Source organism: Guillardia theta (assembly GCF_000315625.1).
Source record: "Guillardia theta CCMP2712 unplaced genomic scaffold GUITHscaffold_69, whole genome shotgun sequence".
NCBI lineage: Eukaryota > Cryptophyceae > Pyrenomonadales > Geminigeraceae > Guillardia > Guillardia theta.
Genome location: NW_005434605.1, coordinates 268346 through 291289, shown reverse-complemented (window position 1 = coordinate 291289; position 22944 = coordinate 268346). Strand labels below are relative to the sequence as shown.

General features: G+C 54.9%; 9 protein-coding genes across 9 annotated transcripts in view; 4 read left to right on the top strand and 5 right to left on the bottom strand.

The window, feature by feature from the left end:
* Positions 1 to 1204, top strand: part of GUITHDRAFT_113712 (hypothetical protein) — a gene marked incomplete at both ends in the record, with an annotated part of 2822 nt that extends 1618 nt beyond the window's left edge. Inside the window, 4 exons of the mRNA XM_005827156.1 lie at positions 57 to 213; positions 464 to 594; positions 827 to 888; positions 1131 to 1204. Coding sequence (XP_005827213.1) covers positions 57 to 213; positions 464 to 594; positions 827 to 888; positions 1131 to 1204 — 424 coding nt within the window. The remainder of the gene's footprint in view (positions 1 to 56; positions 214 to 463; positions 595 to 826; positions 889 to 1130) is intronic.
* Positions 1205 to 2031: 827 nt separating this feature from the next.
* Positions 2032 to 4166, bottom strand: GUITHDRAFT_113711 (hypothetical protein; the record flags this gene model as incomplete). The annotated part of the gene is made up of 17 exons (XM_005827155.1): positions 2032 to 2107; positions 2153 to 2221; positions 2276 to 2318; positions 2377 to 2418; positions 2479 to 2521; positions 2670 to 2728; positions 2781 to 2905; positions 2977 to 3039; positions 3094 to 3168; positions 3218 to 3279; positions 3330 to 3405; positions 3453 to 3518; positions 3566 to 3652; positions 3699 to 3741; positions 3792 to 3859; positions 3919 to 3977; positions 4038 to 4166. 17 exons carry the CDS (start codon positions 4164 to 4166, stop codon positions 2032 to 2034), a joined length of 1185 nt encoding a protein of 394 aa, XP_005827212.1.
* A 502-nt stretch (positions 4167 to 4668) lies between these two features.
* On the bottom strand, positions 4669 to 5299 carry GUITHDRAFT_154196 (hypothetical protein). Its single transcript, XM_005827154.1, has one exon. The coding sequence runs from the start codon at positions 5225 to 5227 to the stop codon at positions 4760 to 4762; it is 468 nt and encodes a 155-aa protein (XP_005827211.1). The 5' UTR covers positions 5228 to 5299; the 3' UTR covers positions 4669 to 4759.
* A 2389-nt stretch (positions 5300 to 7688) lies between these two features.
* On the top strand, positions 7689 to 8160 carry GUITHDRAFT_154195 (hypothetical protein; the record flags this gene model as incomplete). Its single annotated transcript, XM_005827153.1, has 1 exon — positions 7689 to 8160. A coding segment is annotated over one exon (383 nt), but the record flags the coding sequence as incomplete, so codon positions are not given.
* A 44-nt stretch (positions 8161 to 8204) lies between these two features.
* On the bottom strand, positions 8205 to 9191 carry GUITHDRAFT_75808 (hypothetical protein; the record flags this gene model as incomplete). The annotated part of the gene is made up of 1 exon (XM_005827152.1): positions 8205 to 9191. One exon carries the CDS (start codon positions 9189 to 9191, stop codon positions 8205 to 8207), a length of 987 nt encoding a protein of 328 aa, XP_005827209.1.
* A 323-nt stretch (positions 9192 to 9514) lies between these two features.
* GUITHDRAFT_154194 (hypothetical protein) lies at positions 9515 to 11484 on the bottom strand. The gene is made up of 12 exons (XM_005827151.1): positions 11380 to 11484; positions 11237 to 11308; positions 11169 to 11186; positions 11065 to 11114; positions 10848 to 11011; positions 10599 to 10796; positions 10479 to 10546; positions 10241 to 10336; positions 10122 to 10172; positions 9931 to 10074; positions 9813 to 9866; positions 9515 to 9725 (listed from the first exon to the last, which is right to left on the bottom strand). The coding sequence occupies exons 2-12, from the start codon at positions 11273 to 11275 to the stop codon at positions 9534 to 9536; spliced, it is 1074 nt and encodes a 357-aa protein (XP_005827208.1). The 5' UTR covers positions 11276 to 11308; positions 11380 to 11484; the 3' UTR covers positions 9515 to 9533.
* A 2197-nt stretch (positions 11485 to 13681) lies between these two features.
* Positions 13682 to 14546, top strand: GUITHDRAFT_154193 (hypothetical protein). Its single transcript, XM_005827150.1, has one exon. The coding sequence runs from the start codon at positions 14099 to 14101 to the stop codon at positions 14282 to 14284; it is 186 nt and encodes a 61-aa protein (XP_005827207.1). The 5' UTR covers positions 13682 to 14098; the 3' UTR covers positions 14285 to 14546.
* Positions 14547 to 15731: 1185 nt separating this feature from the next.
* GUITHDRAFT_142949 (hypothetical protein) lies at positions 15732 to 17670 on the top strand (the record flags this gene model as incomplete). Its single annotated transcript, XM_005827149.1, has 12 exons — positions 15732 to 16132; positions 16188 to 16290; positions 16342 to 16456; positions 16503 to 16599; positions 16650 to 16712; positions 16757 to 16898; positions 16941 to 17035; positions 17092 to 17150; positions 17207 to 17259; positions 17299 to 17375; positions 17427 to 17461; positions 17510 to 17670. 12 exons carry the CDS (start codon positions 15732 to 15734, stop codon positions 17668 to 17670), a joined length of 1401 nt encoding a protein of 466 aa, XP_005827206.1.
* Positions 17671 to 18397: 727 nt separating this feature from the next.
* Positions 18398 to 22843, bottom strand: GUITHDRAFT_142948 (hypothetical protein; the record flags this gene model as incomplete). The annotated part of the gene is made up of 15 exons (XM_005827148.1): positions 18398 to 18442; positions 18464 to 18551; positions 18602 to 18662; positions 18711 to 18853; positions 19017 to 19116; positions 19179 to 19277; positions 19325 to 19376; positions 19426 to 19533; positions 19580 to 19648; positions 19696 to 19965; positions 20009 to 20184; positions 20230 to 20402; positions 20522 to 20570; positions 20769 to 20900; positions 20923 to 22843. 15 exons carry the CDS (start codon positions 22841 to 22843, stop codon positions 18398 to 18400), a joined length of 3486 nt encoding a protein of 1161 aa, XP_005827205.1.
* Positions 22844 to 22944: the final 101 nt, after the last annotated feature.

Here is a 22944-nt window from a genome sequence, read left to right as displayed (position 1 = left end):
GCGGGGTCTCGCGCTCATGAGCAGGCACCAGGAGGAACCCGGAGCTCCCCTGGAAGGCAGGTGGAGAAAGAGAAGAACCTCAAGTACCTTCACCACGGCAACAGCTCGAGCAGGTATGCGTCCTCGTGGGTGGACGCGGAGGACGAGATGGATGGAGGAGAGCAGCTGCTGCTGCTGGACCTCCGCTTCAAGAACCTCTTCCAGGATATGCTCGTGCTCAAGAAGAAGAAGTTCAAGCTGGAGATCGAAGGTGGGAAGAGGAGCACAGCAAGAGGAGGGAGGAAGAGGGAGGGAGAGGAAGAAAGGAGGTGGAGGTGGAAGGGGTAGGGTGAGGATGGTGGAGGGACAGGGACAGGACAGTGACAGCGACGGGAGAGAGGGGGGAGGACAAGGAGGAGGCTGAGGGAGGAGCCGAGAGTGAATCATGGAGGTCCTGACGTCTGCTGGACGTCTGCTGGGGCAGAGATCGCAGGAGAACAATCAATGGACCCCCATCAGATCGACCAGCATCGTCGTGGGCGGCACCTCCGCCGAGTTCCAGGCGGTCAAGATCGACCTCAACGACCTTGATGGGCAGCTGCAGATCCCGCTGCTGTAACTCCTCCCTCCCTCCCTCCCTCCCCTCCCCTCCCCTCCCCTCCCCTCCCCTCCCCTCCCCTCCCCTCCCCTCCCCTCCCTCCCCTCCCCTCCTCCCCTCCTCCCCTCCTCCCCCTCCTCCCCTCCTCTCCCTCGCCCCCTCCTCTCCTCCTCTCACACCCTCCCCTCCAGCTAGTCCATGCTCTCCTTCATTTCCCTCCTTGCCCTGGCGTGCTGACAACGCCGGCAGGTTCGAACTGGAAGAGATTGAGCAGAAGAAGAACAAGCAGAATATTTACATGGTCGGAAAAGGTGAAAGAAATTCATGTCTTGCCCTCCAACTTCTGACTCTCATCTCCTCCTCCTCTACGTCACATGCTGCCTCCAATCCTCCTCATACTTTTTACCCCCAACACCTACTGCTCCAACGACTTCCCTCTCCCCTCCTCTCCCCTCCTCTCCCCTCCTCATATTCCCTACCCTCCACTGTCTTCCCCTCCCCTTCCCTCTCCCCTTTGATCTTCTCTCCCTCCTTGTTTCTGACTCGGAAGCAGTCGTCTTGAGCCCCATCCAGATCGAGAGTCTCTTCCGATCCAAGACTTCTACCAAGCTCAAGGTTAGACTTTGACTCCTCTGCTGCTTCCTCCTGCTCTCCCCCGCTCTCCTTCCTCGATTACCAGCGTCTCCTCTCGCAGTCTTCTCGCGAATCTCTCATGCTCTCTCTCTTTCCTTCACCTTTTCCATCGTCGTCTCATCCTCCTCTAAACCCTAAACCTGCTTCTCTCTCCCTCCCTCCCTCCCGTCGTTCCTAGCAATGGTTCTCGTCTCCTTACGTCCTTCCTGACAACCTGCAGGATCCGAGCGGAGAGAAGAGGTTTGTGGGGGAAGTAGAGATCGTATCCTACTGCCACGTCATCATCCCCGTCTACAAGATCTGGCGCTTCAATCTCAACCTCGAAGTTCACTCATGGACAGAAGCTGAAGGCTCTATGTACCTTCTCCTACTTCTCTCCTTTCCCTCATCATCCTCCCTCTTTCCCTCCTATCCCTCCCTCCTTCTCTCCCTCGCTCTCTCCTCTCCCTCCTCTCCCCTCCCCTCCCCTCCCTTGCCCTCTCCTTCCCCATGTAACCCTTCTTGCAGGGCGACGCTCTCAACGAGCGACAAACGGCGAGTGCAGGCAGAGGACGAGCGAGCAGGCGAGAGGAGGGAGGAGATGTCATTCGTGCTGACTGTCCCACAGAGCACCAAGAGAGGTCGCTGCAGGAGGCGTTCACGCGGCACATCGGAGCAGGGAGACGAAGATGAAGGCGAAGGGAAACTGCCGCAGTGCTCAACCCCAAGTCTTGTCATACTATCATCCCCTCGTCTTGCTCTCTTAATCCTCTGTTACTCCTCTCTCCCTACTTCACTCCTTCCAGCCTTCTCTCTCTCCTTCAGCTCTAGTTCGCCTTCCCCTACATTCCATTCTCCACATTCATATCCTGTGTTGGCATGAAACGAACTGCAAGCACTCCTCGGTACCACTCGTCCCTGCAAACCATCTCAGCGACTGCTGCCTGTCCAGCTCGTCGCAACCTGCAGGTGGACCCGTCGAAGAGCTGGAGGATGCCGTTGCCATGTCGCTTCCCCTCGCGCCACTCTCCGCTGGGATGACGTCAGCGTCGAGAAGCAGAGCAACAGGAGGGGAGGGGAGTGAACCTGAAGACGCTACCGTCTCGTGAGGACTTGTACACTCCTCGTCCTGCAAGGCGAGGGGAATTAGCAAGTAGATGAAGCAGGGGAGGGCAAAAGGGAAGGACCGTGCGGCTTGTCGTCCAGCCACTCTCCGGTGTACTCGTCTCCTGCTCATCGGAACATGTGCGCAGGTCACGTTGCTACATAGTTCTCAGCTCTTCTTTCACCGTTGACGTGGATGAATGTGCCTTGTCCGTTCCTCTTACCATCCTAATTGCCGTATTAGCAAGGACAAGGATAAGGATGGGGAAGACGAAGGCAACATCCAGCACAAGTCACGGAGGAAAGCAAACGAGAATGGGAATTCAGATGCTGGCTTGCTGGCAGGCAAGGAAACAAGACGTGTGCCGACAGTCACCTTGAACTCTCCAGTGTAGACGCCATTGCCGTGAGAGTTGTAGACGCCTCTGCCATCCACTGGTGACCGCACTCAGTTTGACTGGCCAGCCAGAAATGAAGGCCAAGTCACCCAGATCGTTCTTCCACTCCCCGTCGTAGGTGTCAAGGTTCGAGAACGTGTAGATGCCTTCAAAGAGCAGTCGGTCGTACCCAAGAAGCAGCCAACTGCCATCTACCTCGACCATGTCGCTTGTCCTGCCTCCATTCACCGAGGTACCTGCAGCTATATCACCCACCAGCTCTAAGTCAGGCGGGCATGGTCTTACTGGCTGCCGTCTGCATAAACAGCCTCGCCCTCGCCCTCACGGTGACCTTTGTTCCACTGTCCCCTGCGGAGACAACGGGATCTCACAGGGTGAAGGTCAAGCTGCATGGCAAACAACTTGTAGACTTCTCCGTTGGGAAACGACATCTGTCCTTCACCGTGCCGGAGATCATTCACCCAGTCCCCCTGGTACCTGCGCGCGGCTGGTTGAGGAACCATTGAGGAGGCCAAGACAGACTCACGTTGTTCCACTTGGGTAGTGATAGACTCCCTTACCGTCCCGGCGATCTCCAAACATCTCGCCCTGGATCCACACCCTTCAATCTCCATCCCTCCCCGCACGCACAACCCGACCTCATATCGGCTTCCGTCGGAGAGCAGCATCTTTCCTGCTCCTGACTTCACTCCTTTGTCCCAGAAGCCGATGTACCTAGGCACGATCATCCACCCCGACTTCAGCTGCTTCTAGGGACTCACTGGCTGCCATTGCTGAAGGTCATGGTCCCATAGCCTTGTTTCAGATCGAAACTCCACGAGCCCTGCCTGGTTGTCACGCGAGTCTCCGAGCAAGGAACGAGCTTTCCTGATACTTATCTCCGTTTGGATACGTCTCCGTGCCCTGACCACTTCGTAGACCATCCTCCCAGTTCCCTTCATACAAGACTCCATTCGCATGCCTTGGACGGTATGAGAACAGCTGGCGACAAAAGCGGCAGGTCTGACCTGTAAGTCCCTGTGCCATGCCTCTTGTCGTTCAAGTAGCATCCTGAAGGCACGTGTCACTCACCTCCCAACGCTCATCATCGCAGCCAACACCGTCGAACACATCGCCATTAGGAAACTTGTACGTTCCTCTCCCTTCTTTCTTGTTGTCAACCCAGTCCCTGAATATCACCCATCGTCAGAACCATGCTCGAATCTCCCGTATCCTGCGTCATCCTACCCTTCGAACTGCTCATCAGCCGAGACGTACAGAGCTCCTTGCCCCTGCCTCATCCCATCCTGGACAAGACAAACTTCTTTCAGCATTCCTCCAGCCACCATCCGACGCCTTGTCCTCACCTTCCACTCTCCCACATAGGAGGAGCCGTCAGGGTAGACGACCTTCCCTGCTCCATGGGGGAGCCCCTGCTTGTTCACCTTCCCGTCGTACCGCAACCCGTTGGGGAACTCCACCGTCTTCTCTGTCATCGCCGCCTCCTCGCGCGGAGTGGGGAAAAAAGTTTGACTACCGAGCAAAAAAAAGGTGAGTGTATTTTGAACAGCTAGTCAATTGTTTTTATTCGGGCGGCCCGGCGGCCACACTGACGACCGTACCCTGACCGGGCTGGGCTGGCAATCCGATCGGATGAAACTGCGGATCTCATCAGACTAGTCGTGCGCTGAGGAACATCCGTGTTCATCGTTACCCATCGGACGGAAGTTCACCTATGATGTAGGCGTACGGTCTGTCCGACTGGCGATCGGATGATCTGGCATGATGATGAGACAATCAGATTTGCAGGCCTGGAGATGCGGCTCATCCCGTCTTTGCTGCTCCCATGCACACATCGCAAGCTTGTATTGTGACTGTCAAAGGCATCAGAGTCACATGATTGGGTCCATGCAGATCTCTTCACTCCCCTTCGGATTGAAAAATGTATGGACAAGACTGAGTTGATCGGTGAGTCAAGCATGGCTCTAGGCCGAAGGCTTTCTTTCGATTGTGTATATACATTCTTTATACATCGGATAACATGCTCCGCCCCCTCTAGATACTTCTCACACTGCTCTCGCGCACGGTCTCATAATACCGATCGACGTCTTCTCCCTTGCTGATGTCGCCCCGCCGCTTCTCTTGTCGTGACCACGATGTAGCCTTGCAATCGCGCTTGCTCAAAGGACGACAGCAGCTCGGACCTCATGCGCTTCATGCAGCGCAAGCAGCTGCAGGAGCAGGCGTGACTATCGGGGTGTTCCAGCAACTTGCATCGCAAGCTGAGATGAGATCCAGCTTCCATACGCAGGGCGGCGTGATGGGCATGATTCGCACTGGCGGATCTTGTCAAAGCACGGGATGATTGGCTATCTGAAGCAGAGGAGTCCTCGTGGCCTACCAGTTCGTTGTGATCGTCGACAGCTTGGTTTAATGGAGTGTCTTGAAGCACTTCGTGCCGATCCAAGGGCAAGAGAAGGCTCCATGCGAACATCACAGCAGAACGGAAGAGAGCGACAAAGATGCCGGCGAGGGAGCAGCTCATGCCCTGGCACATGCATCGATGAACGTGTACTCCCATTATCTCTTACCCTTGGCACCTTTGCTGCCCCACGACCGCTCTCTCCGCTCCTCGCTCGCACAGTCGAATCCTTTTGACTCAGTTTTGTCGGCTGACGCCTTGGGCTGTAGTAAAATGCGGTAAAACTGAATTTTGGTGAATGTACACCATGGATATCCGGATTCGGCCGAAATTGAACAGGTCACAGGCTTTTGCTATTTCGCTGGGTAAAAGTTGAAAGTTGTGCTGCGACGTTTCGAGGGTCGGCTAAAACCTGAAGCGGTCTTGCTCTTTTTGCACTCTTGGTATGACCAGCCTAAGAGAAACGAAACTTCCTAGAGCCAGGTCATACAGTAGATGTCGAAACAGTGTTTAAACACATTCAAATTCTTGCAGGAGTAAACTTGAGCCTCCTCGCACGGATTCGTCACGGCACTGTAAAGTAAGCTTCCTGCAGGAAAGGGCAAACAAACCAACCCGCCTCAGCAGGTATCATACGCGGCGTACGTGCCGATCTCTTCACTCCCCTTTGGAATTGAAAAATGTATGGACAAGACTGAGTTGATCGGTGAGTCAAGCATGGCTCTAGGCCGAAGGCTTTCTTTCGATTGTGTATATACATTCTTTATACATCGGATAACATGCTCCGCCCCCTCTAGATACTTCTCACACTGCTCTCGCGCACGGTCTCATAATACCGATCGACGTCTTCTCCCTTGCTGATGTCGCCCCGCCGCTTCTCTTGTCGTGACCACGATGTAGCCTTGCAATCGCGCTTGCTCAAAGGACGACAGCAGCTCGGACCTCATGCGCTTCATGCAGCGCAAGCAGCTGCAGGAGCAGGCGTGACTATCGGGGTGTTCCAGCAACTTGCATCGCAAGCTGAGATGAGATCCAGCTTCCATACGCAGGGCGGCGTGATGGGCATGATTCGCACTGGAGGATCTTGTCAAAGCACGGGATGATTGGCTATCTGAAGCAGGGGAGTCCTCGTGGCCCTCCAGTTCGACACTTCTTTGGTTCCATCGAGTATCTTGAAGCTCATGCTCAAGACTCCTTGACGATTCTCCGAGTGCTTTAAATTCTTTCGGACCGAAGGGCAAGAGAAGGCTCCATGCGAACATCACAGAAGAACGGAAGAGAGCGACAAAGATGCGTGCGAAGGAGCAGCTCATGCCCTGGCACATGCATCGATGAACGTGTTCTCCCATCATGGTCCGATCTTTCACCCTCCGACGGCGCGCTGCCGGCCCCCACTCGCCAGTCCCTTCCTGACGCTTCACGTACTGTCAACCCTTTTGATTGCTGTTTTGATTGGGTTTGTCGGCTGACGCCTAGGCTGTTGTAAAACAAACAAAAATTATTTTTCAGTGTTAAAACGTTTGTAAATGAAAAACCATTATATCCGGATTCGGCCGAAATTGTTTGTTACGACAAGTTTCATTTCGGTAGGTCAAAATTGAAATTTACTACGGCAATGGCCTGGAAACGATTTCGAAATTTCGTCGAAGATTTGCGAGATTATTTTCTGATATCTTTGCACTCCTGTCTTAATCGGACCAACCTACAAACTTTTCTAGGACTGGGTCATAGCCTGATGATCTAGCAGTAAACTCAGCCCTGCCGCCTGACACGTCCGTGTCATGAAGTACCGTGCTCTGCCGTTTACTCTCAGTAGCCTCCGGTTCAGTAAAAATCACCCGGTGACATCCCCGGCCGGACGCGAGCCGGGTCGCTGGCCCCGGCCCGCCGGCGGCCGCCGGGCCGGCCCGCCGGGCCGCGGACAGTCGGTTGATTGGTTAAAAAGTCGTTTTCGAAATGAGGAGTATTTTTCAAAAATATGAAGGTATCTTGAAATTCTGATTGACACAAGTGAAAGAAGAGTTCGGCCTAGATGAAAACCGTGGGTGTCCAAATGGAATGCAAAAAGGGGGTGGGGGTACCTATAGTTCAGGTCTCATACGAACTGAATTAAGGAGGGACTTATAGAATTGCATCAGAGCACTGAGGGTATACACACACCTGTCTTTCAAGGGTATGGGATGGGGTGGTGGGCAGCTGGAAGCGCTGGCTGGCACAAAATGGGATGAAGCAAAGCAACTACAGAGTGTCGTTTCATGGCGCGATGTTGGGAGGGAAGGAGAGGGAGGAAAGAATTAGGGAAGAGAGATGAGACGGAAGAAACAGAGATAGTTGTATGGCAATCAAACACATCAAAACAAGGTGGATGGAAGCACTTTTTAGACAGATGAGGTTATGAAGCATCAACAGTTGATGACCTTACGTAGTCTACCTTACGTCATCATGATCTCCTCTTTGTGATCACCTACAAATGTGTTTTGTCTCTTTTTTCTCCTGGACGTACTGAATTTGAGGATGCCATTGATAGCTCATCACTCTCCTGATTTAGGCTTTGTCCTGCGGGTTTTCTATCACTGAAAATTCACTTTCGGTGTGCAGATGCCATCTCGTGCTATCTCGGTCTTTGCACTCTTGCTCTTCACCGTTCTCTCTGCTCATGGGTTGACTGTTGGGAACGACAACCCACCCAAGGCATGTTACAAGGCTCCTGTGACTGCCGTGTCTGATCCCAACGTCGTCATCTACGATCGCGATGCACCATGCGGACCAGGACGCGCGTACATCCACAACTCAGGGAACTCTGTCCCTGGGGCTCCCATGACGGCTGGGGCGGGACCTGAGGAGCACACGTACGTCGCTGCAGAGTTCAGCAAGGAAGTTTCGGACTCTCTCACCCACTACATCGGTCAGTGCATGGTTGTTCCACAAGGAGGAAGGACTGTCGCCACGTGGCGTGTGAACAGGAACGGCTGCCACTGACAAGTTGAACAGCGGCAATCCAAGAGCTGGTTATACATGATGAGTAGAGAGGAGCAACATTCACACATTCAATGAAACGAGTTTCACCCACCCTCATGTAGGCTTCTGAATGTTATACGGTCACAGGGACCAATCACGAGTATGGAACCTGGAGATGCTCGCTGCTCCCGTGCATCGCCTCATCCTCAAGTGCGGAGAGCAGCCTCGTCGCCACAGGACCGACCTGACCATCTCCGACTGGCTCCCCGTCCCACGACGTCACGGCGTACAAGTGCAGGTCGCCTCCAGTGAGGAAAATCTCCACAGCCGTATGAGCCTCCTCCTCCGCGATGGGTCGCTGCTGGGCTTCTTTGATCAGACCCTCAGCGATCAGTTTAGGTTCTGCAAACTCGAGGCATTTGCGCACAGTGGTGCCGTTGAGAGCACGAGCGAACGTGGGAGTGACCAGGGTCTTGTCCGGGAGCACGAAGGAAACGTTAAGGACGCAGGATTCAGCGATGAAACCCTCCTCGTCCACAAGGATACCAAAGGTCCCTCCCAGATCGCGCGCTCGGAGGGCGGTGAGGGAGTTAAGGAGGTAGTTGTTGGTCTTGATCGAGCTCAGGGCCGGCGGTTTCAGCGGGACGTCACGCACTGTTACCTCGGAGATGGCAGGAGGTGCCTTGCCCATCTCGTGCTGTAGTGCCGAGCCGACGAAGATGACGCAGTAGAAAGAAGAGGATCCCTGCTTGGGGACGATGGAGAAATCTCCTGGTCCTGCAGAGAGCCAGAAGCGGACGGACCCGTCCTTGAGTCCAGAGGCAGCGGCGGTGTGTAGGATGATGTTCTCGATCTCGGAGCGTGATAGGGGAGGGTCGATCCTCGCCCCATGCGCGCTTGCGAGGAAGCGGTCGATGTGAGTCCTGAGTCGATAGATTCGCCCCTTTGCCAGAGTGCAAGTGTCGAAGACGGCATGCCCTCTGTGGCAGAGGTGATCGTCCATGGGCACGGAGGCAAGGGCGGAGTTTGTGGTGATCGCGCCTGTAAGGGAGGAGTAGAATGCTTTGATCAGCTCTCCTTCCCGGCATGCGGAGAGTTTCGTCGAGATCCTCGACGACCATTCACTGATGTCGTTGACCATCGGGATGCTGTCCGCGGCTTCATTCCGCACCTTGGGAGGAGAGAACATGAGGAGGCGGAGGAAGTGTTGTCGGGAGTGTGCTGGGATGAAGGAGACCTTTCAAGGAGAAGCTGGAGACGCGAGGGAGATGCGAGTTGATGGAACCCCGCAGGGAGGGGGAAGGGGGAGCAGGGGGAGGAGGGAGGGGACGAGTCCGGGCCCGGCCCGCCCGGCAGGAACGAAAGCCGGCCCCCCACGGCCCGGCGTTCCGAAGTTCTGAAGTTCGAGCCTCCGTCACGGTCAGTACACAGTGAGTACTGATAGTACGGTAAAGACGGTGTAGCCCCACGGATAGAACATGTATTATGTACAACTTGGATCCGATGATGCTTCAAGCGACTCAGGCGATTGGTTGTCTACTCCCATCGCCGCAGTGGTTTCGACTTCTTCAGCATCATCGTCTCCTCCTTGCGGTTGACTCCTCTCCTGCTGGTCCTCTCGCTCCGCCAGCTGACGAGACAGCAGGTCACAAACCTGCTTGACTGCCCTTGAATGCTGCGGGGAGCAAGTGAGGGATAAGTTACAAGAGGAGGCAAGTAGGTCTCTTCAAGGAAGAGGGGAAAAGGAGGGAGAGGAAGGTACCTGCAGAGCTTCTTCCTTCTCCAGCTTCTCTACCTCCAGAGCCAGCTCCAGAGCCTGTCGCCCGTCATGTCACCGCAGAGGTTGAGGGAGCCCGTAGGAAGGGGAGGGGGGAGCAGACCTTTCTTCGCTTCACTGACTTCTTGAGCTTCTCCGTGATATCCATGTTGATCTGGATCAGCCTGATGCAGAGGTCTCTGGAATGAGAACTTCCTCCTCCCTCCCCGCAGCTGCTCCCCGCATCGCTCGCCGTCCCGTTCGCATCCTGCGGAGCCACATGATCTCCCTAGCTGCTCTGCAGCTGAGCTTCACCTTCTTGGGTGAGGAGAAGAGCGCAGCCAACCTGTCGCGCTTCCTCATGCCCTGCAGCCGCAGTTTGTCAAGTGGGAGCGGGGGGGGCGGGGGGGGGAGGCAGGTTGAAAGGAACCGACCTTATTCTTGGAGGCGTTGTTCGATTCCAACCCCATCACGAGCGAGTGCAACTCTTGCATGGAAATGGTCGTCGTGTCGTCGTTCTCGTCGTCATTCTGGGTGATCATGAATATCAAATGATGACTGAGAGGAGATGAAGGGGAGGAGGCAGCAGGGAGGGCGGGGAACTCTGAGCAAGAGGCAAAGGGTTGTAGAGCCAGTGCAGGCAAAGTGAAGAAGGTGAAGGAAGAAGCAGACCTCAGAGACGAGAGGAAGCTCTCTCAGCTGCGCTCGCAACCACGAGTGATACTCGTAGAATGGGATGCCTGCACAACACGAGGCTCAGGGGGAACAAGGGCGCGCAGGTGGAGTGAGTGCCTGCAGATTTTGACTTGAGCACCAGCGACTGGATCCCTTGATGGTCCAGCTGCTCCTTCCTGAGCTTTGGGTTGTCCATGATGATGGAGGCCAGGGTGAGGACGAAGAATCCTTCAAGGATCACCTCGGCGATCCTCATCCTCGTCCTGTTGCATTCAACGGCGTTGTAGGCGTTGCTGAAGATTGAGAGGACTTCGACTGCAAAGCATCTCACTGGAGGACACGATCAAGGTCTCTAGGGGCTCGCACCATCCAGGGGAGAGGGGATCCCGTCGGAGACATTATTGAGAAGCGACTGCAGCCCGTCCTGTTCCTTCTCTGCTTCATCCTCCTCCTCCTCGTTGGGATCCGTTTCAGCCCGTGTGGAGCTTCGGAGGGTATCCTGCTCCGATGGGTCTTGGTGCAACCTTTTCCTAGGGGCAGTGCGTCAAGACCAGCGACTGCAGTGGCGACAGGAGATGGATACATCAGCTTCAGGTTGAGCTCCTCCAGGAAACGGGAGATCTCGTCCTGCTCCTGCACATCCAGAAATTTCGTCAGCACGGCACACCACACGTGAAGCGGTCATGCCTTTCTTCTGAATTGCTCCTATGGTGCGAAGGTGATCAGAACCCAGAATCGTGACAAGAAGGAGTTACCTGTGCGAGCTCCTGTCGCAGATGCTCGTTGTCTTTCATGTAGATTTGACACAAGTTCTGTACACCCTCGAGCTGCCAAAGAGAGCAAGGGAACGAGACGATGCAGTTCAGCCACAAGACCATGGAGGGCACCAGAGTCTCACCTCCTTGCGAAGGTTCAGGTTCAAAGTGATGAAAGACGCCTCTTCCACTGCAGAACTCGAGCCCCCCGGCCCTCCCTCTGTCGACGTCGAGCTTGCTTGCTTCGCCGACATGTCCAACGAGGAGGGCACGAGCCCTTGACCTTGATCTTGCAGCTTCTGCTCATCGAAGGTCAACACCTTCTGAGCGTCGTCCAAGTTCAAAGATTCGCTCTCGCTCTCAGTCTCCTCGCAGAAAGACCTCTCCGACGCCGAGGCTTCGCCGACCCGCGCGGCAGCCTTGAGAGAGGCGATCTCATAGTTGAGGTCGTCGATCTTCTGCATGGCTGACTGCAGAGACTTCTTGCAGCTCTCTTCCTCCATGATCGCTCTGGGGGTGGTGCTCTGCGCACAAAAGTCTCACTCCTCTATGAATGTGTACAGGTCAAACATGCGCAGCGATCACCTCATGGCGGGGAGTCGATCCGGTCATGGACCGCTTCAGTCTCCGAGTCTCTGACTTCTCCTCTTCCAGCTCCGCCTGCACATCATTTCATTCCACTTGCGCCCGAAGCATGCTGGGTATCACCTGCAGCCTACTGATTTCTTGTTGGTATTGCTCGCAGTCTGCTTCAACGATAGATGCTCTATCCTTCCACTTGCCGCATTCTCGCTTCGCCTCTTGCAGTTCCTTCTCCTGCTGCGACATCTTGCTGACCTGCGCCTCCGCTGCAGACAGCTTCTCCCTCAGCTTCTGCGCATCCCCCGCCTGCTTCCCCAGGTGAAGGATCTCCTCCTCGTTGTGGGCGACTGTCGACTCCAGCTCGGAGCATCTGAACTCCAGCTGGAGGATCCTGGAGCTCTTGTCCGAGCATTCCTTGACGTATGTCTGCACCGTCTTGTCCATGTCTGCGATCAGAGCCTTTGCTGCTGCTGGGGACAATGGGCAAGACCACGACCCGGCCTCTCCCGCAAACTCCTGCCATTCCCGCAGCTCCCCCTTGCACTGCTCCAGCTCGAGCTGGGAGGCTTCAAGCTTCTCCAGGAGCGCTTGTTTCTCCCTCAGCAGCTGCCTCCCTAGCTCTGCGGCCACCTTGAGGTCAGCCCTCTTCGCATCGCTCCCGTCCAGGTTCATGTCTAGCTCGCCGCCATCAACCGCATCCTGGAAACTGTAGGAATCACTGAGCGCATCCTCGGCCTCTTCTTCAATCTCCGACGACATGCTCTACACGCATAGAAGGCTCTCAGCTTCCGCCATGCTCCTCTTCAAGCGGCGGTAAAGGCGAACATGAGACAGGAGATGGCTCCAACCTTACAGGAGGAGAAGACGGCAAGGAGAGGAGCGAGAGGAGGAGAGAGGAGGAGGGAGGAGGGAGAGAGGGGAGCGGGGGAGGGAGAGAGGGAGGGGGAGGGGGGAGGAGGAGCAAGGAGGCGGGAGATGACGAATAGATCCTACAGCAACCCCAACCAGCTCATCCTCAGCGTCGTGAAACCTAAATATGAAGGACAGCAATTCATGACTATACCCTTCATTAGTAAGCCTTGTGAAAGGCAGCAATGCGGCCGATCGAGAAAGCAGTTGTCCTACGAGCGCTATGAACAAATAAACAGAACAGACCTGGAGCAAGACGACAGAACAAGTAAAAGTACAGGTAGAGCAAGAGCAAGAGCAAGAGCAAGAGCAAGAGCAAGAGCAGGAGCAAGAGCAAGAGCAAGAGCAGGAGCAAGAGCAAGAGCAAGAGCAAGAGCAGGAGCAGGAGCAGGAGCAAGAGCAAGAGCAGGAGCAGGAGCAAGAGCAAGAGCAAGAGCAGGAGCAGGAGCAGGAGCAGGAGCAAGAGCAAACGACAGTATCCATGGAAAATATTTCTAAGGAAAACAACTCGTGCTGATATCGCATGTCGATACGCTGTGGTGTAGCATGCCTCTCTGGACATGGAAGCATGCAAGTCGTAATCCGTCAATCGTGGCAATGAGATAGTCTGCATTGTGTTGTATTGTTCTTGATGACATTCATGCACTTTTAACTTCTACATGAGGGGAGGGGAAACGAGGGCAAAGGGAAGAGGAAGAAGGATGAGTGAAAGAGAAGTGATAGGATCGAAAAGAAGAGAAGACGGTGAAGGGGAGGAGGGAGGAATGAATCAGTCAAACCAGGTCCTGCCTTCTCTCAGATTCCCGTCAGCCTGGAGTTCTTCCTGCTCAGAAGGAAGCGATTGGCGCGATGAGTCCCGTGCGTCGTCCCAAGTCCTGCTCAACAGGGAGGAGGCAGTGTGAGCTCCTCCGCCCTCCCGAACGCAGCAGAGGAGCGTCACCTTGGTCGGTCGTGCTATGCCACATCATGTTCTTGATCCCCAGCACAGGCACCTGAAGGAAGTCTTGACCTCCAGGACAGCGCAGGACAAGGTTTGCCCACCCCCTGCCGGTGACCCTCTTCAACGTCACCCGTTGGCGGACGGAACATCGTCCTCAGGCTCTTCCCCGGCTCGAGCTTCGCTATCCCGCTGCTGTCGTCCGATATCAGCTGGAAAAGGTCTCAGCTCAGCACTTCCATGACAGGTTCGAGCACCAAGTCATCCCCCCGCGTCAGTCCGTTGTGGAAGAAGATATACTTCTGTCGAGCTTCAGCTCGGGTCAGCTAGGATGGTACCATCCTCAAACCAAGCACCTGAAGTTTCGGCAAGCACGCGCTTGAGCTCTTCTTCAGCTTTCCGCCTCAGCTCGCTCTCCTGCCCTCTCCTTGGTCATGGCACTACCGCACAACAGGAGCCCTCACGATCTCAACAGCTTTCTCCAGCTCCTGCAGCCTCTGAGCTGTGCGCGTCCTCGAGGAGATGGACGAGCTGTGAAAGATGAGAACCCCGAGTCGCCCTCCAGCAGATCCTCACATGGACTCCGGCGTGACTGGCAACCTCTGAGCTTCAGAACCTGACAAGGGACTTCAAAGGAGACATCGCACTGCATCCGTCTTCCAACCTTGCGATGCCATGCTCCCCCACTCGGCTGCACAGAAGCTGTGAGCACGGACACACGGAAGACTCAAAGCATATCAGCACCTTGTTTCAACTTCTCCCGTGCGTATGATTCAAATGGATGATATTCCCCGGATCCTGAGAGACGAGTCAAGACGGTTCAGATTCCAAGGGTTCTAGTTGCATACTTATTGCAATCTGCAATGAAGAAGGAGTCTGGTTCTTGGGGTTTGGGTTGTTTGATCGCCTTGAGGTAGAAATTCTGCCCAGATCTTCCTGCTGGGTCTCTTGGAGCCTTCCTCGATGGGTTCTGCTCCCACTGAAACGGACCTGGACCGCCCGATTCACAGTCTCTCTCTTTGTATCAGCACGCGACGTCACGGGCAAGTCATCCTTCTGGTGGGCTTCCGATAGAGAGCGCATATCGAGCTTGGGGGCCTTCTGCCCATCCAACATGTTGTGAAAAGCGTGCCAGTGGCGGGTCCTGAACTGCCTGGGCTGACTGCCCTGGTACTCTGTCGTCAATATCTCGCTACTCCAGGGCTCCTCTCCCTCCTGGGAGCTCTTCCTTGAGGTGAGGATGCTCTTCACCAGCGCCGCCTCCTCCTTCATGATGCGCTGGTTCCAGTTCAGCAGTTCCGCTAGCGTCGTGGTCGGCATGGCCCAACGGTTTGACCGGTCAAGGGAAGAAAAAACAAACAAAACATAAGTTTTACACGACCCAAAAAAAAGGTCTGAAAAAGGGTCCACCCCGTGACGTCATTACCCCCACCCCTGAAACTGGACTACCATAAATCCACATGCTCTTCTATCCCATTATCCCTGGATATTTCTATAGTGAGGATATATAGAATTCACGCTATCTATGACACATTGCTCATTAATCGAAACATTAGACCACTACCCCCTAACTTTTGATCACCCTACCCATCATCGGCTCCCCGTTTTTGACATGCATCAGGAAGCGAAGTTCAGCAAACGCTGAACTTGGGGAGGGAAGGGGGGAGGGGTGGGGAAGCGAGGAGGAGAGGAGCGAGGAGGAGAGGAGCGAAGAGGAGAGGAGAGGATCGAAGAGGAGCTGAGGGTTAAGGGAGGAGAGAGGGTCAGGAAAGAACTGAGTGATAGAGGAAGAGCAACGGAGGAGGAGCTGAAAGAGGAACAGAGACATGTTCTCAAATTAACGCTGAAAAGAGACATCCAGGGAAGAACGGTCATGCAGCACGGTTGGGGAGAGATACGAGATTAAGTACAAGGAGGGCTAACTACGAGCTGCAGAGTGGAAGCAGCAGCGTCTGCAGATAGCACAGCATAACATCGAAGGGACAGGAAAAGGCAAAGCAGAAGGGAGGGAGTGAGACAGAGACTAGAAAGGGAACGGGTGCGCTTGTAAGTGGGAGATGCATGACAATGCAAGGAAGGGAGAAAGGGTGTAAACAGGCTGTGCCGTTGATAACAAGTTCACTCCAGGGAATGCCACAAGACGAACAGGGCTACCACCTGCGCATGAAAGGTTCGAAGAGGCTGGCGAGATCAGAGACACAATCAAACGGGTCGGGCAAGCACAAGGACTGGGATCCTCTCCAGGCGATCCAGGACGCTTCTTGGCCATGGGGGAACGCCAAGAGGGAAGGTGGAGAGCATGAGAACGAGGCCTCGCACAAGTCCGAGGACCTGGAAACCTCTTCCCGTGCAGGGTCTAACACGCACAGCATCGTACCCTCAGTGAGAGGCCATCAGGAGAACCCGAGGCCCGTTTCGGGACAGCAATCAGACGAAGACGTGGTGCGCGGAGAGTACTTGCAGAGCCAGTGAGCGGGAGGAGGGGGGAAGTGATGCAACAGAATCGATGACATGCTTGTTCAGGCACCTGGCCAAGTTTGTTGGGTTTCCGTACGAGGACACTGTGCCAGGGGAGAAGATTGAGACAACCACATTCCAGTTATGCAACGAGCCCTGGGCCCTCTGGGTGCGCACAAGAGGAAGACGCTGTGGATTTGAGTCTGATGCAACTTGTCAGATCTGTCCGAGTGGGATGACGGAGAGCGAGAGCGAGTATGTGAGCGTGTTCCTAGCCTACAAGGGGAGTGGATCTGTGCGAGCCTGGTTCTCCTTCGTCCTCCTGGACACTGAAGGTCGTCCTGGCTGCTGGGGAGTTGAGGGGCTGATGTTGGCTGTTAGGCCGTTCGACTGTCATCTTCCAAGACAACGAGTTGGAGGGCAGCGTGTTTGAGGGCTACGACGATCATTGGGGGAAGCAGAAGTGTATTTTGAGAGAGTGAGAAGCGAGCTGGGAGATCGAACCCGAAGCCTGAGTCTGCTGGGTAGGGAGCTGGAGGAAGTGGCGCCCGAGGGCGAGTTTGCGATCCAAGTCAACCTGCGCCTGTTTGAGTGAGGAGGATGCGGGGGAGAATTCGTTGCTGAGCCTGAAGCAGATCTGATAGAGCGAGCGCGAGGAACGTCAGCGTGATGGAAGAGGAAGAGGTGAGGTCGGTCTTCAGCGAGGCGACCTTCTCGCACAAGAGCAGCGTGAAACATGTCACGATCCCAGCGACGACGCTCACGTACGACCTCGAGGTATCCTAGGAGGAGAGAGTCAACCGTTCTCACTGCCTGCAGATGCTCCTGCACAGCGGGATGGGAAGTGACGTCACCTTCGTGGTTGGGACGGAGTGCGAACACATTGCCGCGCACAAGGCGATCTTGATCGCGAGGTCAAGCAGCCAGAAATCCTCCGGTTTCAGCAGCAGCTGGCTAACATGAGAGGCAGGTGCCCCGTGCCGATTCTGACCGACGAGACGATGCATCTGCGAGAGATAAACGTGCCAGGTGCGGCAGATCTTGTGGGGGATGGTGGGGGGAGGTGACTGAATGTTTGCTGTTAGACTTCCGTCCGGATTACTTTCGGGTTTTGCTGCATTTCATCTACACGGACAAGGTCGGTCACTCGAAAGCCTCGCTACCACCCTGATGCAAGGATCAGATCGAAGAAGGAATGCTTGACAACATGGCCGATGAGCTGCTGTCCGCGGCGCAAAGATTCGGCCTGACAAGGTGAAGCTGTGATGACGATGACGATGACGATTTGTGATGCCATTCCTGCAGGCTGAAAGCTCTTTGTGAAGATCAGCTCACAAGAAGTGACTTGAGCGCTGCCTCTCTCCGCGGGACTAACTGACGTTCATCAGGCCTGACTGTAGAAAACGCTTGCGACATACTCGCCATCGCCATCGACGACGAGGCTGATCAGCTCAAGGCGCGTCCTCCCCTCCTTTCCTTCCCTCTGACGCATATCTGCGCAGGAGACGTCTTGCAGCTTCATCTGCAGATACTCCAAGGAAGTGTGTAGGACGGAGGGATTTCACCGGCTGACCATCACGTAGCAAGAGAGGCGTCGAGGTATCGAGGAGCTGACAGGCCTGTCAGGCACCCGGAAGTGATTAGCCAACTCTTTGAGAGAGTCTCCTCCATCTCCGGTCTCTACTCTGCTCCCTCCCCTCTCACGCTCAACCCTGCACGCAGAGAGGAAGCTGCGGGACAAGTCCTTCACTCCCTGGAACATGCTGGGCGGATCGAAAGGGGAGGGCAAGAGACGGAAGGAGAAGAAACCCGACGAGTAGGACGAGGAGGAGGCTCCTGCCGTCGCTGACCTGACGCCTCAGGTTCACCAAATGGATGGAATCGACAGGCAAGTGGGTCGGGAGCTTCAAGTTCGACGGAGGGGACAAGAAGCCGAAGAAGCCGCATCGAGGGAGCAAGCGGAAGGAGCGACGAAACGATGACACGGCCAGTCAGATTTCTCAGGTGCTCTCCCCCTCCCCACCTCGCGCCTCCCTCACTTCACGGACAGAGTGACCACGCCTCCATCCAAGGCTCCGATAGCGCGAGCGTGGCAGACGACTCCAACAGGACGACGACGTACCAACAGGTTCTCGTCTGACGCTGCTCTAACCCTCTCACGTCCTCCCTCGCAGTCCATGGACTTGGGGCAAGGAGCATACCATCTGTTGTGACATCGGGGAGCTCGAGCGAGGAGACGTAGAGAGGACTAGACCTTTTTTCAACTAAACTTGACATCATCTCCTTGCTCTTACATCCAGCTCGAGGCTGGTCACAACGTCCTGCACTTGATCCAGCTTCACCTTCATCTTCTCTATCCCAGCGCTCATGGTCGTCAGAGCAAACATTTCATCGTCGCTTTCTATCCATCGGAACCTCTTCAAGTAATTCCTGACAAATGACATCAAGATGCGCGTCGGGTGCGAGAAAGTCGATTCAACCTCAAGTCTCTACTTCTTCTCATCTCTCCCTGCAGCTGAAAGCCTTGCACTGCACGACGATCTGTGTACATGCCATCAGCAGGAGTTTGAAGAATTCTTGCTGATGTACCAGATTCTTTCTTGATACGTTGACCCACTTTGTCGCGGAGACGAGCGTACATTGGAGACGCAACATAGAACATCTCAATGCATCGAACGGCCTGCAGTCTTTGCAACAATTTCATTCTGTTTTCGTGGTGGGCACGTTCAACCCTGTCCAAAGAATCAGCGGAAAACAACAACAACTGCAACGGCAACGGCAACAGCAACGGCAACAGCAACAGCAACAGCAACAGCAACAGCAACAGCAACCACCACCACCACCACCACCACCACCAACAACAACACCAACAACACCAACAGCCATTCTTCGCACCTCAGAAGAGCGTCATCCACATCCACCAAGCAGACAAGAAAGTTGAAGGTTATGCAAAGTAAGACGATGGACATGAAACATGAGAACATGAGAATTGATCCTGTAAAATTAGAGATGTCAGGGAAGCAACAAGTCGAACACGAACGACAATCGGGGTTTCACCTCCAAGACGAGTTACGGGAAGTTGAGGCGCAACACCAGCCTTGGTGAACACCCCGAGAATGTACACGAGAGAGTTGAAGAAGTCGGAGAAGTACGAGCCTGACATTGCAACTATCATGGCACGTCGGAGATTGAGGCATCGAGACCGTAAGGTTTCTCCGCAGCATGGAGCAGGTACGAGCATGCAAACAAACAAGTCTGCAAGAGACCATCAAGGTCCCCAACGCAAGGTACAAGAGACGCGCACCATCCACAAGCTCAGCAGCCACCTTGGATCCTTCCTGAAGCGAGAGATCAGCACAATCCTGTACTTTCTGAGTCCGCAGTTGGTGCGTGAGAACTTTCTGGCGTCGGACTGCAGAGCGAGTGACTGGCGGAGAGCAACTGTCAAGGTCTCGTACATTCAAGGGGTCGTTCAGTATGCAGCATCGAAGCAGAAAGAGTGTTCGGAGGACGAGGATGACGAGAATCTGATAGCAGGCGTCAAGAGCGGCAACATGGGGGGAACAGAGATCACCAGCCAGGCCTCCGAGTTGCTCTCGTGGTCTCCTGTAGACCACAAGGGCAAGGGGCAAGGGACGAGGCACAGCAAGGACAAGATCTCAACATTCAGCTCCTCTATCCACAACAGGCTCGCAAGCTCGTTGTTTTTGTGCGGGATCGCAACCCCGGCGTTGCGGGCCATGATGACTCGCCATTGGCCGTACTTTCTGAATGAGAGCACAGCGAGGATGGTGAAAGTGAAGGCGATGGTTCTGAACAGCCCTCGATGAAGAGATGTCTCAACCTGCGGACAGGCTCAGCAGAGTCATCAGAAGGCTTCTGCTCACTGTCAGCATCGCCGCCACCAGCCCCACCACCACGAGGGCGGCAGTCAGGTTCAACCACCAGAGGCAGTTTGATTCTAGCGTAGGCGCTCGAGATGGTCTTGCTTTCGCCTCCTCTTGAAGACTTCCTCCTCTCTCTCTCTCCACAAAATCATCTCCGCGAATAATCTTTCTCTTCCCTGGTCTCAAGTCAATGCATCACCATCGTCGGCCTACTTATGCACCTGGTGGACCCTTGAACGACATGGTCGGCATGCAGTACAAGTTGACGGCTGCGTCAGGATCACCAGGTCTCGTTCCCTTGGGAGTCACGTGATACCAGCCCTCGCCCTGCTCTCTCCTCCTGAACAAACTATGGGACTCCCCTGCCTTCCTCCCCTCGCTCATCGCATTCCTTCTAGCAAACCTTGTATCTCAGCCAAGGAGAGGAGAGAGGCAGATTCTGTAAGCTTGCGCGAGGCTTGTGCTGATCAGCTCCTTCACTTGCTCCTGCCTCCTCCCTGCTCCTCCTGCCACCTGTCGACCAACAACGCCATGGCAGCCGAAAATAGACGAGGACCTACTCCTAACTAAAGGTTTAGTGGAGGACAGCAGGACTGAATTAGAGCAGATCTCATACAGGAGAAGGGCAGAAACTACCGGCCCGGGCCCGGCCCGCCGCGCTCAGCAACACGGCCGGGCTGCAAGAGACACTAGTGCTGACTCCGAGGCTCCCTTTTGACCTCTCCTCTTCTTCTCTCCCCTCAGTGTCTCGTTTCCTTACTTTCTGCTTCCTCTTCGTACGACAAACTTTCGGGAAAATAGGTGTAGTAACACATGTCAGGAAGATACTGGCCGCCGAGAGGCGGGCAGAAGTGACGGCAAGGATCGAAGCCTACGACGGGATCGAGCTCTCCTGCTACTGACATCGGTCTCACCAGACAGCTCATGCTCGTTCTCCCCTTGGTCGAGCTGCCCCTGGCTGACTGGAGTGAGTGGATGCTGATCTTGAAGCTCATCGTCTCCTCTCGGACTCAGAGGGTCCGGGAGGGCTTTCAGGCGAGACTTTGGCAAGGGGCTCTTTTCCCTACTGGACTCTCTCACGCTGTCGTCTGTGTCACCCTCCACCAGCAGCACGTTGGGATCCGGGAGAGCCTTCCATGTCAACTCACGGCGTCTCCGCACGTGCGACAAGTTTCCTGGTTTTGAATCTGCTCGTCCGTTGGTCTCGGTAGGTGAGATCACCATCTGATGTCTAGGAGACTCGATTTCCTCGACGCCTCCTCCAGCTGACTGCCCAGCATCTGACAACAGGTCCGGCAAAGGCTTCAATCTTGCGCGTCTCATGGATACTCTACGACGACTATGGTCAGCAGCATGCCTCACGACGATGGTGCGCAAGGCTGTAGGGTGCGGAGGGAGGGACCATCCTCTCTCATGTCTGATCCAAGACCCTCCCATGGGGTCAGCATGTCTCCCAAGCTCAAAGACGCAGCTCCCGTACTCTAACCAATAGATGACAGGGCTTGTCAGCGACGGCCGCTCGTGTACTGAGACTCCCATTGGAGTGACTTTATCGACGGTGACTGTCTCCAGTTCCTGTCCAGCTGTGATGTCCTTCGGGCGTGTCCTCCCGGATTCTTCCTCACTCTCCCCATTGTCAAGTGGAATAATCTTCACACTCTTCCACTCGGCCCTTTTGTTATAAACGCTCTTGAACGAGAACACCAGGACGAAACTTGCTAGCAACGAACTTGCAGCAACGATGCCAAGCACGAGTTGGTTGGGCCCTTGTGGTGGAGGAGTGGTAGTCAGCACCAATGCCCCCGCCTCCACCATCACCAGCTGTGATGCGGGAGGCAGGCCATTCTTGATCAGCTCAGCATTGAGAGCCCCCAGCTGAACATCTGATACAAGTCTGCTCATCTCGGTCTTGGGAACGGTGATACTGGTAAGAACACTGACACCCTGCGCGAGCAGAGAGCGGTCCCCGCTCCGCCGCAGGCTGACTGACTTGACTTCAACGATCTCGACCATGTCAACAGAGACTCGAGCTGCAGCCGCGACTGATTGCAGGTATGAGCCCTGCACCTTTGAAAACTCCTCGACGGTCAATGGCAGTATGACTGAGATTACCACCTTGGCTGTCTCAGGAGGGCTGGGAGCTGGTTGCGCGACTTGAACCGGCGAGGTACTGATCACCTGAATTTCTGCTGCGAGTTCCCGAGATGTTGAGAACGAGGTAATGCTAGAAGACCATTCCAGCAACAACGTCGGCGTCTGCTCGGGATTCACAAAAGCAGAGGACAACTGATGAGCATCCGAGATGTTCGTTGAAGTGCTAAGATAGTCTTGCAGCACAGTGGCAGTGCTTTTCATCCCAACTTCAGTCGCACTGGTGGAGGAGCTGCTGTCATGCTGATGTCTTGAGGTGGTTGAGATCGTGCCCGAAGCTCTCTGTGCAGTTGTTGAGCTGTATGCAGGAGCAGGAAGGGGACTAGTGGTAGTCTCAGGTACGCTGCTGCTGCTGCTGCTGCTGAAGGCCTGCTCTGCTGTCTCTGAGGTGGTCTCAAGGGCATTTCCCAGCATGCTGGTACTACTGCTGCTGCTGAATAATGCTTGCTCTGGTTCCTGAGGAGTTGTCTCAATCAAGTTTTCAAGCATGCTGCTGCTGTTGCTGCTGCTGCTGAAGGCCTGCTCTGCCGGCTCTGAGGTGGTCTCAAGGGCACTTTCAAGCATGCTGCTGCTGCTGCTGCTGCTGCTGCTGAAGTATGCCTGCCCTGGTGGCTGAGGAGTCTCAACAGCCTGAAAGTCCGTGCTGCTGCTCCTCAATTGCATCCCTTCAACAACCATACCCATGTTCGTTCGCATGGTAATTGAAAGCAAAACCCACAAGGTCAAAGAAAGATGTATCGATATTTCTGCCCTGCATGGATAGTTTTTCATTCCTCACCAGGCTC